The sequence below is a fragment of the Oratosquilla oratoria genome, unplaced genomic scaffold (genome assembly GCF_046742065.1).
Source record: "Oratosquilla oratoria isolate Oo_2021 unplaced genomic scaffold, ASM4674206v1 SCAFFOLD206, whole genome shotgun sequence".
Lineage (NCBI taxonomy): Eukaryota > Metazoa > Arthropoda > Malacostraca > Stomatopoda > Squillidae > Oratosquilla > Oratosquilla oratoria.
Window position 1 is genome coordinate 111,713 of NW_027467558.1, and position 20,160 is coordinate 131,872.

Below are 20,160 nucleotides of genomic sequence, written 5' to 3' on the forward strand. Positions count from 1 at the left end.
GAAGAAGAAAAGAATACAGTTAGAAGCAGAAGAGAAAGAAAGAACAGAGCGGAGAAAGGAGGAAGCTGAACGAAAGAAGAAGTTAGCCGAAGAAAAGGAAAGAGAAGCTACAGCAAAGGCGAAGGAATTAGAGAGAAAGAGACTCGAGGCCGTAGAAGCTTCAAGGAGGAAAAAGGAAGAGAGGGAACAAAGACTTCTCGAGACAGAGACGTTTAGAGCCAATAGAGAAAATAACAGAGAGAAAATGAAGAAATACAAAGAGATACTAGCAAGACAAGAGAAAGGAATAATGTTAGTAACAGAAGAAGATAAGAAGTTACTCGAAAAAGTCCGGGAGGAAAAGAAGGAACATTGGGAAGGGGGGATAAAGCTTGAAATGACGGATTACGAAGAAGACTGTAGTGGTTTGAAAGCACGAATAAGGGACACCTACGACGTTGTGGAACACAGCATTGGAAAACTTGGCGACGTAAAGTGCAAGTACTGTGATGCTTTAAGGTGGAAAAGGGAGACAGAGGGTTTGTGTTGTAGATCGGGACAAATCCCAGCTGTGAAACCCTCTGAGATAAAAAACGAAGAGTTCAAATCACTATTTGAAGGTGTTACCCCTCTTTCTAAAAGATTTCTTAAGAACACAGTCGGGTTTAATACTGTCTTTAGTTTCAGTTCCTTTGCAACATCCAAGAAATTGGAAAATGCAGCTGAAAAAGCTATGGTGTACAAGATAAAGGGTGCTATATACCACAGAACCAGTTATGTGAGGCCAGAGTTATTAGTGGGAGACAAGGAGACTCGAGGTATGTTTTCGGACGAAGAAAAGTTTTCCAACGGAGACGTAAAGGACTTAACACGGAGAAGACCTAACGGGGTTGTCGATAACTTCCTAGATCTCTATTTCTATAACAGTAGAGAGGAACAAATTAGACTCAGAACCTATAAAGTCTCTAAGTTGTTTTTGGAAGCACCTATAAGCGAGGAGAAAAAATCAACTAAATAGAAGAAAGAGAGTACAACGAGAACGAGGAGATAATTCGTATAATATTCAACTACCTTCTCGAAAACAATAAGTGTTTGAGACAGATTTTGTCTGAAATAGAAAACTCCAGGGAACTGATAGCATTGCATATTGAAAAGCATAAAGAGATACCACAAATGAATCTCCAACTTAAAGCGGTTGAAAACTTTGAAACGAAGGAACATAAAGGAGTTTACCACCTTCCGACATCAAATGTGACTGTGGGTGGTATAGTGAATCTAGACGACGAGCACGATCCTCTTTTAATAAAGATAACCAGTCCCAAGAAGGATTCGAAATATAAAATTAGGTTTGTGGATCACACCAGTTTCTTTTATGATCCGTTCCAGTACCCTTTATTGATACCCAACGGAGATATGGGTTACACGTATCTTTTGCGGTCTCTGAAGGCTAACAAAGCTGGGAACGAGAAGAAGATTTCTCCGTGCGCATATTACGCTTCTATGTTTATGGAAAGAGAGAACTGTTTCACAGCTCTCTTTCAATGTCGAACACTGTTCCAGAGGTTCGTTATTGACTGTTACGTGAAGGCTGAATCAAATCGATTAGATTATATCCGTTTTAACCGACATGAAATCAGAAAAGAGAGGTCCGATATTCTTAAGAGTGATTCAGCCCATAAAGGACAACGAGTGCTACTTCCTAAGTGTTTCGTGGGAGGCCCGAGATACATGAAAGAGAGGCAACAGGATGCGTTAAGTTTTGTGTCCAGATACGGTTCTCCGGATTTTTTCATAACTTTCACTATGAATCCGAAATGGAAAGAATTGACACTATACGGCGACACTATTAACGTCTGTAATCGTCCAGATATAGTTAGTCGTGTTTTTAAACTCAAGGTAGACCAACTAATGAGAGAGTTATTAACAGATAAAATATTCGGAGAAGTCTCAGCTCATTTGTACAGCATTGGGTGGCAGAAAAGAGGCTTGCCTCACGTTCACATTCTTCTATGGATGAAGCGTAAAGTGACTGAAAATACCGTTTCGAGCCTAATATCCGCCGAGATACCCGACAAGAAAAAACACCCAGAACTGTATGATATTGTTACCACTAACATGATACACGGACCGTGCATAGGCTACGATGAAAGCTCCGTGTGTTGTAATGGGAAGAAAAACGATAGAGGGACGTGCCAGAAAGATTTTCCGAAACAGTGCCGTTCAACGATAAAATTCGGAAACAACGGCTACCCTCTCTACAGGAGAAGAGCTGTGGGAGAAGGAGGTTTCTCCTTTGTGAAAAAGTTAAAGGGACAGGAAGTAACTATCGACAACTCATGGGTGGTGTCTTACAACCCCTATCTTTGCTTGAGATTTAACTCTCACATAAACGTAGAGTGTTCAAATTCTATTAAGGCTATAGCGTACGTTACAAAGTACGTCAACAAAGGATGTGACAGAGTTCTATTCACTAAAACCGAGGGAACCGAAGAAATCAATGAAATTAAGAACTTCACGGATGCAAGATTCGTTAACTCCAACGAAGCAACTTGGAAGATATTCAGATTCCCCATACACAGTAGTTACCCTCCTGTTATGAATCTGGACCTCCATTTAAAGGACGAAAACGAAGTATTCTTCAACGCCGATTCCTCAAAGGCAGACATAAAAAAGAGGGCAAACAGAGACACTCAGTTGACAGCATTTTTCAAATTATGTAGCGTTAACGAATACGCAGCCACCCTAACTTACAACGAAGTAGCTGCTTACTTCAAGTACAGCATTCCGAAATCATGTTGGGAGGAGAGGAAAGGTAACACTCACGCTATTGGAAGGATAAGAGCTGTAACGAACAAGACAGTAGAACTGTTCTATATGAGAATGCTTCTAACCCACAAGAGAGGTCCCAAATCCTTCGAAAACCTCAGGATGGTGGACGGTGTACTCTACGGAACTTACAGGGAAGCCATTAAGGCTATGGGTCTTTTAAAAGATGAAGAGACTCGGAAACAGTCTATCCTGGAGATAATAAACTACACAAATGACCGCAAAGAACTTCGTTCGACTTACGCTAGCATGTTAGTGTTCTCGGATCTAAAAGACCAGAAAGATATCTGGGAAGAAACAAAGGATCTCTTCTCGAGTGATTTTCTATATCTTAGAGGGTTGAAGGATTACAACGACGAAATATACCTCGATGCTCTTGACGACATCCAAGAACAAGTTTTCAATTGTGGAGGAGGAAACATAGTCCACTACGGCTTACCTTCTTCCAGAAATGGAGAAAAGTCTTCAAACGTGATAAGGAGGGAGAAAGCCTATAATTCTAAAGAATTGTCCGAGACAGTGGAGAGAGCTCTCCCTCTATTAAACAGAGAGCAGAAGATTTGTTACGATAAAATCATTGAAAGTGTTGGTTGTGAGACGGAAAACAAAAGCAAAGCGTTCTTCTTAAATGCACCTGGTGGGACAGGAAAGTCCTTCCTTTTGAATCTTCTTAGACACAGTTCGTTCGAAGAGTAAAGTGGCTTTAGCTGTGGCTTCTTCGGGTATAGCAGCTACTGTCCTTCACGGGGGAAGAACTGCCCATAATATGTTCAAGATACCACTGATGGAACATAACGAAAGAAAAACATGCAACATAAAGCACAAGTCCGAACTAGCTCGATTGCTTCTTATGTCTTCTTTGATTGTGTGGGACGAAGCAGTGATGGCAAATAAGAACACAATCTCAGCCCTGGATATCACTTTGAGGGACCTTTCCGGTCTTGATATTTTCATGGGAGGAAAGACGTTCGTTTGTGCTGGAGACTTTAGACAGATATTACCAGTTGTAAGAGGAGGAGGAAAGAACGACGAGTTGAACAGTTGTCTGAAATCAAGTTACTTTTGGCCTTTCTTCGAAGAGTTAGAACTGATAAAGAACGTTCGACTTAAGAGTGAAGACGAAGAAAACATAAACTTTGCAGAGAAATTATTAGAAGTTGGAGAAGGAAAGTACAAAGAGTGTCACTTCGGAGAAGGTTTCGGGGTGTTAGTTGACAGCAGAGAAGAGTTAGTTGAAAGAGTGTACAGAGGAACGTCTCTTTCTTTGAAAAGAGAGCTATAATATCTCCCACGAACAACGACGTCGAAATCATTAACGAGTTTGTGTACAATAAAGTGATTGGTAAGGAAGTGGTTTACATGAGCGTAGATGTCGGTTGTGAATCAATAGAAGGGATGGACGTTCAGGCGTCAGTTTTCAATTCTATGGATAGCCCTTCCATTCCTCCACACAAATTAAGGTTGAAGGAAGGAGCAATTGTGATGGTTATGAGGAACATTTGCCCTCCGAAAATCTGTAATGGGACTAGAGTTATGGTAACAAATTTGAGAAGGAACGTTATTGTTGGAAATATTTTAACTGGTGTGTACAGGAACACACAGATCTTACTTCCTAGAGTTACTTTAGAGGCAACAGACACCCCTGTAGCCTTCAAGAGATACCAGTTCCCTGTCAAACTCTGTTACGCTATGACAATAAATAAGTCCCAGGGGCAGACGTTTGAGAAGTGTGGTGTGCTACTGGATTCATCACAGTGCTTCGCACACGGTCAACTATACGTAGCGTGTTCTAGAGTTACAAGCCACGATTCCCTCATAGTTTTTCCAGGATATACAAAGAAAGGGGAAGAATACGAGTTGAGACCTTGGGTGAATTGCGTTTATGAAGAGGTGTTCTGTGATGTGGATAAAAGTAAAGTTTCTTCTTTGGAGGATTTAATCTTTGAAGATAACTCTGAAACCTCAAGGATACCAGAAGAGGAACCCGATCAATCCATAGTCAGCATATCACGTTCTGTGTTCGAGAAAACAGAAGGAGAAGTAGCTGCGATGATCTTACCAGAAGAACTCTTCGAAGAAGAGAACTACTTGAGTCGAGGGCAAATGGAGGATAAAATTGAAGAAATCGAAGAGAAGATTGGAGAGAAGATTGAGGAGAAGATTGAGGAGAAGATCGGAGCTAAGGATACCAAAAACGAAGAAAGATTTGAAAAGATTGTCTACGAAATAGATGAGATTAAAACCATGTTGAAGGATTTCGTAAAGAGAAAGAATAGCAGCGAAGAAGAGGACAGCGAAGAAGAACTCACACCCAAGAGAAAAAAGAAGAAACTACATTAAATGTATAGTTCTAAGGTGTTTTAAGTAAAAGGCAGATGAAAATCTTTGGTTTTATTAACTTTTTTATGTGTATCATCAATGCCTGAAGGGCTCCGCGGGCGGAGCCCGCCTCGCCGAAGGCCAAGCACCTGGCGTAGCCAGGTCCGGCGGAGCCGGGTGCTTGTATATATATATTTTTTTTTCTAAAGTTATCCCTGCCTCCGTTTTCTCTCATCTTTTTGATCAAACTTAAATTATATGACTAATCAATTGAAAAAGCATGAAAAGATATAATGGCGATATGGGGAAATATATATGACAATTATGTAATGCTGTGAAATTAAGCGACATGGTTTCATTTTAAAATAATTGCATAAGATTGTGTAGGCGTTAATTGTGGAAATGATTGCTTGATGTACTAAAAAAAAAAATCTCTCTCTCTCTCTCTCTCTCTCTCTCTATATATATATATATATATATATATATATATATATATATATATATATATATATATACTCGTGGGCTTAGAAAAGTATATATATATATATATATATATATATATATATATATATATATAAGCATAAACCTTACATTGGTATATGTAGCATATATAAACATATATAAAACATATATATATATATAAAATCTTTCGCTGTCAAACGTTATTAATTAAGAAAAATCACTATATGCTTTCTGTGTATTTTTAATTTATAGTCTACCCAAAACATGTTGCATTAATTGACTTTTGATGTTAAAAGCTTAGCTCCTGTCTTAGTGAGGCTAGACATTTTATTTGAAAGATGCGAAAAAGTTGAGGACAAGTAGATAATATAATGATATAAAGCAGTGGTTCTTAACCCCTGGGTCGCGACCCAAATTTGGGTCGCCAAGCCATTTTATTGGGTCGCTAAGGGTTTGCAGAAAATAATTATTTTCCCACTACAAATATATTATAATTATATACTGTAATAATTAAAATACATTTTTCATATATCACTGTTAATTATATGTGCTACTTGTATTAATAAACATCCCAGCATGTAATTTTGTTTCTGTAACCCGCTTTTAAAAGCATAATCATATTACTTATAAAGACAATTCGTATATCTATGTAGGCTTGGGTCGCGATGCTTGATTTGTGCAAAATTTTGGGTCGCTGCCAAAAAAGGTTAAGAACCACTGATATAAAGAAAAGGTCTCATTTCGAATTGATTGCATAAGAAACTAGAGGTGTTAAGTTTGAAAAGAATGCATATATATATTTACACAAAAATACAAGTTGACAATCTCACAATGTACAGCTGCACAGAAAACTATCGTTAGTAAATCACGCTAATCATTTTGACACAAAACAACGAAACTATTTGAGACAAGTTGAAGTCTCCATCGGAAATAAGATTATCATGTCATAGTGAATCCATATGAACTCCGGAACTATTATTCGATTCATATTCATTCAGAAGGAATTCGAACAATTCGAACCCCAGAAATACCAACCCTTCGGTATCATAAGGTTATGTTCATTAGCGAATGTTTCGACACCCCTACTAACGATAGTTTTCTGTGTAGCTGTACCTATGTACTAATATACAAAAACAATTACATATAATCATTCGCATGGTTCCATTGCAATTACTTGCGTCTATGTGATGGTAAAATGTATTATCGTTTTCCAACCTTTTTTATATTGTCCCATTATTTATTATATTTTTCTAACGTTATATATTCACTAATACGTTTTCTCTTGTTTATATATTTTTATTTCATTCTCTCGCCTGTCTTGACGGTTTGTTTTACAAATGAACATGCTTTGAGAGAGAGACGTGTCCTTTATTTTACTAGTTTGACTTTTAAGACCACGAGTAGTTCCAGCCACTACTTCCACATCCAATTTCTTAGGCAATCAATTCCATATGCAATCCTCTCAATCCCATACCATTATCTACTCATCAAATTTTTCTCGTCCCCTCTACATCCTTCCATGATTCGTGTCGTTTATTTGCATATTGGTGCCCTTGTGCTAAGGAGACTTTTTTTTTCTTTTTCTTTTTTTAAGTAACTATTAGATAAACAGGTGGGGAACATGCAGTTTGGTACGTTTTATTTTTCAAAGTCCGTGTAGCTCTAGCCATTATTTCCAAACATTTTTATGGAATCAATTCCAAATGCAAGTCTCTCCAAATCCCTAAGTAATCGTAATCAATTTTTCCAATGTCCTCATTATATTTCATAATCATATAACTTTTGATTTCCGTACTAGTCTGGCTTCGCAGTTAGTGACGAGGGTATGGATTCATTTATTTCTATTCTATATATATATATATATATATATATATATATATATATATATATATATATATAGTGTGTGTGTATCGTTATATACTATCGTTAAAAGAAATAGGTGGAGAGAACATGCAGACTTTTTTTTTTTTAATTGGGAGTGAAATGTCACTCCCACGGCCTTTATTTCAGCCTAGTGTATGTAGACCATCAGGTATAAATAGAAATGTCTAGATTGTGATCATTTTTATTAGGGGCACACACACTGGAAGAGACTTGCCAACCAGAATAATAAGTCGTTTTATTCATTCAAACATTTTCATTTATTAACAAATGCTGGTAGTTGGTATAGGAGAAAGACACCAGTGTCTCAAAGGATTACAAAGGCGGAGCATGCATGCCGACAGGAGACCTTTTGGTCCATATCTAGGTCGGATGCGGAAAAAAATCATGATAATAAATGAATTAAAAAACATCAATTAATGCATAGGCATTCATTATAGGTAGGCAACCGCGATTCGTGTAGTTTGGAGCTATTCGTCAGCGTCTGTCTGTCACTGGGCGGGCGGGCGCAGGGCAAATTGCTTCCAGTAACCTGGCAGGATGGAAACAAATAAATTAGGACAAAATAAAAAATGGGTTATAAACACAATCATAGATTAAAAAACTTCCTGGGCATTTTCCGTTCTAAGGCGTCAGACACGATGGACTAATAACTTGCCTAGAGTCTAAAAAAAAAGAAAAGGTCCTCAAGTCTGTAAACTGTACTCAAATGTGTAAAAAAAAAAAAAAAAAAAATGTACCTAAATCTTAAAAAAAACTGTATTCAAGTCTATAAAAAAAACTGTACTCAAGTCTGTAAAAAACCTGTACTGAAATCTGAAAAAAAGCCCTAAAGTCTCTCTACAAAAAGAAAAAAGAAAAAAAAAAGAAAAAAAAAATCCTAGCCTGTAAAACCGTCCTCAAGTCTATATATAAATATATATATATAATATATATACATATATACACATATATATAGATATATATATATATATATATATATGCATATATATATATATATATATATACATATATATACATATATATATGTATATATATACATATATATATAGATATATATGTATATATATATAATATATATATATATATATTTATATATATATATATATACATATATATATATATATGTATATATATATACATATATATATATATATATGTATAAAACTGTCCTGAATTCTGTAAAACTGTCCTCAAGACTATAAAACTTTTCCTGAAATCTTTCAAATTTCCTCACTTCAAGTCTGTCACACATGTCCTGAAGGCTGCCAAATTGTCCTGAAGTCTATTTCAAAAACAGTCCTCAAGTCTATAAAAAAAAAAATCCTGAATTCTGTAAAACTGTCCTCTAGTCCATTAAAAATTTTCTGAAATCTTTAACTTTTCTCTTGAAGTCTGTCAAAATGTCCTGAAGGCTGCCAAATTGTCCTGAAGTATATTTTAAAAAATCCTGAAGTCTACACAAACGTTCCTGAAAAGTCAAATTCGTCCTGAGAGTCTGAAAATTGCCCTCTTTGGTAGTCGTTCCTGACATCTGGAACACAAACACCTGAAGGCTCCTGAAGGCTGAACCCCCCACCCCCACCCCCACTCCTGAGGTCTGGAATCCCTCCCCCCTGCACCTCAAGTCTGAAAAACCCGCTCGTCAAGTGTGAACCCTCCCCCCGCTCCTGAAGTCTGAAGAAGACCCGCTCCTTAAATATAAAACAACCCCACTCCTGAAGTATGTAACCCCCAATCTAAGTCTGCAACACACCACACACACTCCTGAAGTCTGAACCCACCCACGCCAGCTCCTGAAGACTGGTAACAACCCCCCCCCCCCCGCGCTCCTGAAGTATGAGCCCCCTCCGCTCCTGAGGTCTGGTAACATACACACCCGGCTCCTGAAGTCTGGTAACACCCACACCCACCCAGTTCCTGAAGTCTGGTAACACCCACACCCACCCAGCTCCTGAAGTCTGGGAAACCTCCCACTCCTGAAGTATAAATAAACCGCTCCTTAAATCAGAAACGCCCCCACCGCTCCTGAAATATGAAACGCCCCTCTCCCGAGGTCTAACCCCCCCCCACTCCTAAAGTCTGAAACCCCCATCCTGAAGTTTGGAAAAGCCCCGCTCCTTAAATATGAAACCCCCCCACCGCTCCTGAGGTATGTAACCCCCCATTCATAAAGTATGAACCCTCCCCCCCTGCTCCTAAAGTCTGAAAACCCCCGCTCCTTGAGTATCAACCTCCCTCTCCTGAAGTCTGACACCCCTCACCCAATCCTGAAAACACCCACTCCTGAAGTCTTAAAAACACGATTCTCAAGTCTGAAACTCCCCCACTCCTGAAGTGAGCCCCCGCCCCTCGATGTATGGAGAGAAAAAAAAAAGTTCCATAAATCTGAAACCCCCACCGCTCATGAAGTCTAAAACAACACCCTCCTGAAGTCTGAACCCCCCCCCCCGGTCCTCAAGTCTTAACCTCTCAACTCCTTATGTCTCAATCTATGCCACTCCTGAAGTCAGAAAACCCTCCCTCCACTCCTGAACTCTGAAACCCCTACCCTGCTCCTCAAGTCTTTATATATAAAAAGTGCTCCTGAAGTATGAAAAAAATGCTCCTGAAGTATGAAAACTCCGCTCCTTGAGGGAGTACGCGACACCTTGGGGGAGGGGGGGGGGTGAATTTGGTCTAGATTTACCATTTTTCAAAACAGCGTTCAAAATGTTCGTGTACCATTTAGAAATGAATCCCGACTAATCATATCATTTTCCAGCCGCGCGCAATTGAAAGGTCTTGAATAAGGTTTAAAGGGACAGCAGGGTTAAAGGCGCAACCCACACTCCAAGGAGGCGTGCCACTTAGGACCTTCAGGCGCACCGAACATTGAAATTGCATTGAATTTACGCTCGCCCAATGCTTCAACGGCCAGTACATGGGTGCAGGAGAAGGGAGGAACGTGGAGGGAGGGACAAGTCTTGCCAACTTGGAGCGCAGCTAGGCGTCACTTTCCTCCTAGCTCCCAAAAAGAAACTATCCATGTCTCATGAGCTCTCCTTGCAATCTATTACCTTAGCTAGTACATATTACTCTTTAGTACAGTCATCCATCATGGGTAGTAAAAAGAACAATGACCAAAAAGCACCAGTTCAAGATGGCAAGCAGTCAAAGACGACTAGCCAAGACCTCACCACCCACCTCTCACTCCACCACCGCCCTCACCTGCACCTATCTCGACACTAGGTGCTGGCTGGCTGCTAGGTCTACACTATCCAGCACTTCATTCATCTCTAATACAGCAAGAAAATTACATATCACTTCTCAAATTGTACACAGAGGAGATAAGAATCAACGTCAATTCATCATTGTGGAGAAGAGCACTTTTTTGTACCACTGGAATCTCATCAGGAAAGAGAAGGCACCCACTGACTGCTGCTTAAAATAAACCTCCTTCCAATCATTGACATACCCTCAAGACCCCCAGCAGTAAACAAGGTTTCGTATCAACACACCGACAAAGGTGCAAAAAAGCGTATTATATGATGGTGTCGTCTGTCCGTCGTCACTACTGTAATATACTTATACTTGAGTTTTTGAGTACTTAAAGTCCTTATAATTCCAATTCATATGGTTAAAAACCAAACAGTTAAAAACAATAGTTAAAAACCAAACAAGTTAAAAACAATAGTTAAAAACCAAACAAGTTAAAAACAATAGTTAAAACAATAGTTAAAAACAATAGTTAAAAACAAAATACTTAAAAACAAAATAGTTAAAAAGTAGTTAAAAACAATAGTTAAAAAGTAGTTAAAACAATAGTTAAATACAATAGTTAAAACAAAACAATAGTTAAAAACAATGCTTAAAACAAAAGTTTAAAAAAATGCTTAAAGCAAAAGTTAAAAACAATGCTTAAAACAAAAGTTAAAAGCAATGCTTAAAACAAGTTAAAAACAATGCTTAAAACAAAAGTTAAAAACAATGCTTAAAACAAAAGTTAAAAACAATGCTTAAAACAAAAGTTAAAACAATGCTTAAAACAAAAGTAAAAAAAAAACAATGCTTAAAACAAGTTAAAAAACAAGTTAAAAAAAATATATATAACAATATAAAAAAGTAAAAAAAAAAAAAAAAGTTAAAAAAACAAGTTAAAAACAAGAAAAAAACAAGTTAAAAAACAAGTTAAAACACAAGTTAAAAATTAAAACAAAACTTAAAAAACAAAACAAAAAACAAAACTTAAAACAACAAAACTTAAAACAAAACTTAAAAACACAAAACTTAAAACACAAAACTTAAAAAAACAAGTTAAAAACAATATTTAAAAGTAAAAACAATACTTAAAAGTAAAAACAATACTTAAAAGTAAAAACAATACTTAAAAGTAAAAACAATACTTAAAAGTAAACAATACTTAAAAGTAAAAACAATACTTAGAAGTAAAAACAATACTTAAACAAATCAATACTTAAAACAAATCAACTTAAAACAAAATACTTAAAACAAAACACTACCTAAACAAGTTTAAAAAGTTAAAATAGTAAAAAATAATGTTAAGAATAGTGAAAAAAGTTAAAATAAAAAAATAAAGTTAGAAAATAGTTAAAAAATAGTTAAAAGCTACAAAATAGTTTAAAATAGTTAAAAGTATAGTTTTAAAAAATCGTTAAAATAGTTTAAAAATAGCTAAAAAATAGTTTAAAATTAGTAAAAAAAATAGTTAAAAAGTTAAAAAATAGTTTAATTTTTTTTTCTTCATTTTTTGCAAACAATAGTTTTGCAAACAATAGTTGAAAAACATTAGTCGAAAAAAGTCGAAAAAAGTCAAAAAGTAAAAAAAAGTCGAAAAAAGTCGCAACAACAATAGTCGCAACAACAATAGTCGCAACAACAATAGTCGCAACAACAATAGTCGAAACAACAATAGTCGAAACAACAATAGTCGAAACAACAATAGTCGAAACTACAATAGTCGAAACTACAATAGTCGAAACAACAATAGTAAAAACAACAATAGTAAAAACAACAATAGTTGAAACAACAATAGTCGAAACAACAATAGTCGAAACAATAGTTGAAACAACAATAGTCGAAACAATAGTTGAAACAACAATAGTCGAAACAACAATAGTCGAAACAACAATAGTAGAAACAAAAGAAAAAACAATAGAAAAAACAGTAGCAAAAATAGTAGCAAAAACAATAGCAAAACCAATAGAAAAACAATAGAAAAAACAATAGTCGAAACAACAATACTCGCAACAAAAATAGTCGAAACAACAATAGTCGAAACAACAACAGTAGAAACAACAATAGTAGAAGCAACAATAGTAGAAACAACAATAGTAGAAACAACAATAGTAGAAACAACAATAGTAGAAACAACAATAGTAGAAACAACAATAGTAGAAAAACAATAGTGGAAAGAAAAATAATTGAAAAAAATAGTAGAAAAAACAATAGTAGAAACAATAGTAGAAAAACAATAGAAAAAACAATAGGAAAAAACAATAGTAGAATAAACAATAGTACAAAAAACAATAGTAGAAACAACAATAATTGAAAAAAACAATAATAGAAACAACAATTGAAAAAACAATAGTAGAAAAAACAATAGTAGAAAAAACAATGGTAGAAAAAACAATAGTACAAAAAAATAGAAAAAAACGTTGAAAAAACGAAAATAGAAAAAACATTAATAGAAAAAACAAGAGTAGAAATAACAATAGAAAAAATAGAAGAAAAAAAGATAAGACAAAAGAAAAATAGAAAAAAAACATTAGAAAAAACAATAGAAAAAAATAGTAGAAAAAATCAAGTCGAAAAACAATAGTAGAAACAACAATAGTAGAAAAATAGAAAAAATAGTAAAAAAATAGAAAAACCATAGAAAAAACAATAGTAGAAAAAAACAATAGAAAAAACAATAGTACAAAAAAACAAGTCGAATAAACAATAGAAAAAACAATAGTAGAAAAAAAAGTAGAAACAATAGTAGAAAAATCATTAAAAACAATAGAAAAAACAAAAACATAGAAAAAACAATAGAAAAAATAGAAAAAAGAAAAAAAGGTATAAAAACAAGTAGAAACAACAATAGTAGAAACAACAACAAAAAACAAATGAAAAACCAAAAGTAGAAGAAACATTAGTAGAAAAAACAATAGAAAATATACAATTGAAAAAAAACAATAGAAAAAATAATTGAAAAACAATAGCAAAAACAATAGTAGAAAAAACAATAGTAGAAAAACAATAGTAAAGAACATAGTAGAAAAAAATAGAAAAAAAACAATAGAAAAAACAATAGTAAAAATATAGTGGAAAAAACAGTGGTAGAAAAAACAATAGTACAAAAAAACAATAGAAGAAAAAACAAAAGTAGAAAACAAATAGTACAAAACAATAGTACAAAAACAAACAAATAGTACAAAACAAAAAAAAAGTTAAAAAAAAAAAAAAAAAAGTAGAAAATATTGTAGAAAAAAATAGTAAAAAAATTGTAGAAACAACAATAGTAGAAACAACAATAGTAGAAACAACATTAGTAGAAACAATAGTAAAAACAACAATAGTAGAAAAACAATAGTAGAAAAAACAATAAATAAAAAACAACAGAAAAAAACATAGAAAAAACAATACGAGAAAAAACAATAGAACAAATAGAAAAAACAACAGAAAAACAATAGAAAAAATAGAAAAAATAGAAAAAATAGAAAATAGAAAAAACAACAGTAGAAAAAACAATAGAACAAACAATAGTACAAAATCAATAGAAAAAACAATAGAAAAAACAATAGAAAAAGCAATGAAACAAACAATAAAAATAGTAGAAATAACAATAGTAGAAAAACAATAGTAGAAAAACCAAAAGAAAACAATAGCAGACAAAACAATACAAGACAAAAAATAGAATAAAAAATAGAAAAAACAATAGTATAAACATTAAAAAACGGAAAAAACAGAAAAAACATAAAACAGAAAAAACAATAGAAAAACAATAGAAAAAACAATAGTAGAAAAAACAATAGAAAAAACAATAGCAGAAAAAACAATAGTAGAAAAAACAAGAATTGAAAAAACAATAGAAAAAAATAGTAGAAAAGACCTTGGTTGAAAAAACAATAGTAGAAAAAACATTAATAGATAAAACAATAGAAAACACAATAGTAGAAAAAACAAGTGAAAAAATATATATATACATATAAAAAATACAAAAAACAATAGAAAAAACAAGTCGAAAAAACAATAGTAAAAACAATAGTAAAAATAACAATAGTAGAAACAACAATAGTAGAAACAATAGTAGAAAAAACAATAGAAAAACGATAGAAGAAACAATAGTAGAAAAAAACAATAGAAAACAATAGTAAAAACAATAGTAGAAAAAAACAATAGTAGAAAAAACAATAGAAAAAAACAATAGAAAAAACAATAGTACAAAAAACAATAGTCGAAAAAACAATAGAAAAAACAATAGAAACATTGGTAGAAAAAATAGTAAACAATAGTAGAAAAAACAATAAAAAACAATAGAAAAAACAATAGAAAAAACAATAAAACAAAAAACAAAAAATAGAAAAAACAAGTCGAAAAAACAATAGTAGAAACAATAGTAGCAACAATAAAAAAAACAATAGATAAAACAGTAGAAAAAACAATAGTAGTAAAACATTAGTAGAGAGAACAATAGAAAAAACAATAGTAGAAAAAATAGTAGAAAAAATAAAAAACAATAGAAAAAACAATAGTAGAAAAAACAACAGTAGAAAAAATAGTAGAAAAACAATAATTGAAAAAACAATAGTACAAAAAACAATAGTAGAAAAAACAATACTAGAAAAAACAATAGTAGAACCAACAATAGTAGAACCAACAATAGTAGAACCAACAATAGTAGAACCAACAATAGTAGAACCAACAATAGTAGAACCAACAATAGTAGAAACAATAGTAGAAACTACAATAGTAGAAACAACAATAGTAAAACAACAATAGTACAAAAAACAATAGTACAAAAAACAATAGAAAAAATAGAAAAAATAGAAAAACAATAGTAGAAAAACATAGAAAATAGAAAAATAAATAAAATAAACAATAGTAGAAAAAACAATAGAAACAAATTAGAAAAAAATAATAGAAAAAACATTAGAAAAAACAATAGAAAAAACAATAGAAAAAACAATAGAAAAATATAGAAAAAACAATAGAAAAACAACAACAAAAACAATAGAAAAAAAATAGAAAAAACAATATTAGAACAAAAAACATTAGTTGGAAAAACAAGTTGAAAAAATAGTAGAAAAAACAATAGTAGACAAAAAATAGTAGAAAAAACAATAATTGAAAAAACAATAGTAGAAAAACAATAGTAGAAAAAACAATACTAGAAACAACAATAGTAGAAACAACAATAGTAGAAACAATAGTAGAAACAACAATAGTAGAAACAACAATAATACAAAAAACAATAGTACAAAACACAATAGTACAAAACACAATAGTACAAAAAACAATAGTACAAAATAACAATAGTACAAAAACAATAGTACAAAAACAATAGTGCAAAAAAACAATAGTAGGAAAATATATAATAGAAAATAGGAGAAAAACCAATAGTAGAAAAAAACAATAGAAAAAAAACAATGGAAAAAACAATAGAAAAAATAGAATAAAAAAATATTATAAACAATAGTAGAAAAAACATTAGTAGAAATAATAACAATAGAAAAAACAAGAAAAAACAATAGAAAAATAATAGTAGAAAAATCATTAGTTGAAAAAACAATAGTAGAAAAAATAAATAGAAAAACACACTTTTACACACACATGTACAGACAAACACACGTAAAACACATGCACAGGTACACACGTACACGGACACGTAAAAACACACATGTCCAAACAGACATGTACACATACACATGTGCATACACATATACACACACACATGTCCAAAAACATATGTACACATACACACACATACACATATACATATACACATACGCGCCACATTGAAGTTAGGTAATCTGAGAGGGAGGGGAGGAAATAAGGATGACTAATTTGTGTGGGCCAGTGGTTCTCAACCTGGGGCTCCCAAAGGAACCACGGGGCCCCCCAGAGCTCCCTGAGGTACTGCAGGGCTTGCATAGGATCGGCGGGGCGCCCCCAGGAGGATCGGCGGGGCGCCTCCAGGAGGATCGGCGGGGCGCCCCCAGGAGGATCGGCGGGGCGCCCCCAGGAGGATCGACGGGGCGCCCCCAGAAGGAACGGCGGGGCGCCCCCAGGAGGATCGGCGGGGCGCCCCCAGGAGGATCGGCGGGGCGCCCCCAGGAGGATCGACGGGGCGCCCCCAGAAGGAACGGCGGGGCGCCCCCAGGAGGATCGGCGGGGCGCCCCCAGGAGGAGGGGCGGGGCGCCCTCAGGAAGATCGGCGGGGCGCCCCCAGGAGGATCGGCGGGGCGCCCCCAGGAGGAACGGCGGGGCGCCCCCACCAGGAGGAGCGGCGGGGCGCCCCCAGGAGGATGAGCGGCGGGGCGCCCCCACCAGGAGGAGCGGCGGGGCGCCCCCACCAGGAGGAGCGGCGGGGCGCCCCCAGCAGGAGGAGCGGCGGGGCGCCCCCAATAGTTAAATACAATAGTTAAAACAAAACAATAGTTAAAAACAATGCTTAAAACAAAAGTTTAAAAAAATGCTTAAAGCAAAAGTTAAAAACAATGCTTAAAACAAAAGTTAAAAGCAATGCTTAAAACAAGTTAAAAACAATGCTTAAAACAAAAGTTAAAAACAATGCTTAAAACAAAAGTTAAAACAATGCTTAAAACAAAAGTTAAAAAAACAATGCTTAAAACAAGTTAAAAAACAAGTTAGAAAAATATATATATATAAAACAATATAAAAAAGTAAAAAAAGTATTAAAAAAGTAAAAAAAAAACAAGTTAAAAACAAGTTAAAAAACAAGTTAAAAAACAAGTTAAAAAAATTAAAAAACAAAACTTAAAACAAAACTTAAAAACACAAAACTTAAAACACAAAACTTAAAAAAACAAGTTAAAAACAATACTTAAAAATAAAAACAATACTTAAAAGTAAAAACAATACTTAAAAGTAAAAACAATACTTAGAAGTAAAAACAATACTTAGAAGTAAAAACAATACTTAAACAAATCAATACTTAAAACAAATCAACTTAAAACAAAATACTTAAAACAAAACAATACTTAAACAAGTAAAAAAAAATAAAAAAAAGTAAAAAAAAAGTTAAAAATAGTGAAAAAAGTTAAAATAGAAAATAAAGAAGTTAAAAAATAGTTAAAAAACGGTTAGAAAATAGTTAAAAGTTACAAAATAGTTTAAGATAGTTAAAAGTATCTACTAATATAAAAAAAATTTAATTGTCAAAACGGGCAGGTAGTGGTGACGTCACAGTCGTTTCCGGAGGGTCGGGCCAGAGTGCGGTAATCTGGGGACAAGTCTGAGAGCACCTCATGTGAGCTATTATTAGAGAATTATACGATGGCCATGACGTGTGTTACAAAGTCGAAATGCTGGAGGATCCCGCATCTAAAAAAAGGCGTCAGCGACACTTCTGGGGTTGGGTAACCGGAACAAGAAAATTGCCCAAGAATGAAGTATCAAGGGACTTCAAGAAACTCAACAAATTACGGGCTGAACACAGCGAGCTCTTTCCACAATGATATGGAGCCACAAAAACCTTTTTGGTGAAAGAAAGCGTAAAGGAGTTCCACCTGAAGGTCTTAGCGTTCAACCAAACGATGAGAGACAATGATGAGTTCGTATACGAGGATAAAAATTTTCCAACGTTGCCTCTGCACGAAGGAGATATAACACCAACAGTCTCTGAAAGTTTTGCCAAACACTATTTTGCAGGCTACAAAAATTTCGTTAAGAGTGGAGGCCTTTCAAATCATAACGCATATCAGATGCATTATCTGGACATGTTATACAAAACCTTCCATCGAAACAAGAAGAAAAACAAGTTTGCCATAGAGAAGGTTAAAATTGAAATTGAAAGGAGGAGAATTATGAAATTAAAGGAAGAAGAGCTCAGAAAAAAGAATAAAGAGGCAGAAAGGAAGCTACGAGAGGCAGAAGAAAACGAAAGAGAACGTAAACGAAAACTTCAAGAAAAGGAGAAAATACGCCAAGCTAAAGAAGCAAAGAAGAGAGAAGAGGAATTAAAAGCACAAAAGGAAGAACTTGAAAGGCAAAAGAAGAAAACAGACGCCGAACGCATAAAGAAATTATATAAAGAACATTTGGAACAACAAAAGAAAGAAAAAAAAGAAGCACGTAAACGGAAATCTGAAGATGTCGCCAAGAGAAAAACATTGAAGAAATTAAAAACATCAATTGAAAAAGATGGGTGGATGAAGCAATTGACGGAAGAAGAAGAAGAACAATTATTGACAGAAGACAGAGAAGAACGACTGTTAAAACACAGAGAGGATAACGACAAGAAAATACTGGATGACATGACCATTGGACAATTACCAGGTACGTTAAGAGACGAAAGCTTAGTTGAACCACATTCTGTCGGGAAGCTCGGAGAATTCAAATGCAAGTTTTGCTCCGCATTACTGTGGAAAAAAGAAATAAAAACTCTCTGTTGCAACACAGGACAGGTGCCTCCCGTCAACCCCGACAAGATTGAAGATAAAAGGATTCTTGAACTTTATCGAGGAAACACTGACCTATCTAGAAGATTTCTGGAAAATATCAACGGGTTCAATCTAATATTCTCCTTCACTTCCCTTACTACATCTGGGAAATTGGACAATGATATAGAAAAGAGGTTTTGTTACAAGATACAAGGAAGAGTTTATCACCACATAGGATATCTGAAGCCAGAACGATTGCAAACACAACTTGAAGGAAGAAAATATTTTTGGAACGATACAGACGATTGCTTTCTGGATATTTACTTTTATTACGATAAGGTAAATCAAGTAAAATTCAGAACAGCAAAAATAACAAAAAACCTATCAAAACGTCGACAAAACGAAGAGTGTATGTACAAGGCAAACGAAGAGATTGTTCGCCTGTTCTTCAATTACTTTGCAAGCCACAACAAATGCATCTTTGGAATACTAAACGAGCTGGATTCAACTAAGGAACTAATCAAACAACACGTTGAAAGGACTGGAAAACTACCTGACGTGTCCATCAATCTCAAAACGGCGGTGGATGTTCGTACCAAAGGACACAAAGGAGTGTACCATCTCCCTACAACCTCATCGTGTGTTGGGGCAATAGTTAATCTAGATTCTACAAATTGTCATCTACAGATAGCTATACAGTCTCCAAAACCAGATACCAAGCTCCCCACGAAGTTCGTTAATCACAACAACGTGTTTTATGATGCATTTCAATATCCTATGTTGATGCCTCATGGGAATATTGGATATACTCACACTCTTCGGTTAACGCAAATGGGGGGAAAGAAAAGGATCTATGATCGACTCACCCCCGCGGATTATTATGCCTCTCACTAAGTGTCGCCGTTTGTTTCAACAATATGTAGTTGATAATTGCGTAAAGGTTGAAACAATGAGATTGACATTCATTGAACAAAATCAAAGTACCATCAGAAAAGAGAGAACGGACATACTTAAATGTGAAGATGGGACAGAAAAAGGACAACGCGTAATTATACCTCCCACTTACATAGGAGGACCAAGATAC

General features: G+C 34.5%; 1 protein-coding gene across 1 annotated transcript; it reads left to right on the forward strand.

Moving 5' to 3' along the window:
* Positions 1-2,666: 2,666 nt before the first annotated feature.
* LOC143022852 (uncharacterized) lies at positions 2,667-4,041 on the forward strand. Its single transcript, XM_076181235.1, has one exon. It carries the CDS (start codon positions 2,854-2,856, stop codon positions 3,499-3,501), a length of 648 nt encoding a protein of 215 aa, XP_076037350.1. The 5' UTR covers positions 2,667-2,853; the 3' UTR covers positions 3,502-4,041.
* Positions 4,042-20,160: the final 16,119 nt, after the last annotated feature.

What these genes read in the sequence shown, in the direction of transcription:
- LOC143022852 (XM_076181235.1), top strand. Translation starts at nt 2,854, where the DNA reads ATGAGAATGCTTCTAACCCACAAGAGAGGTCCCAAATCCTTCGAAAAC.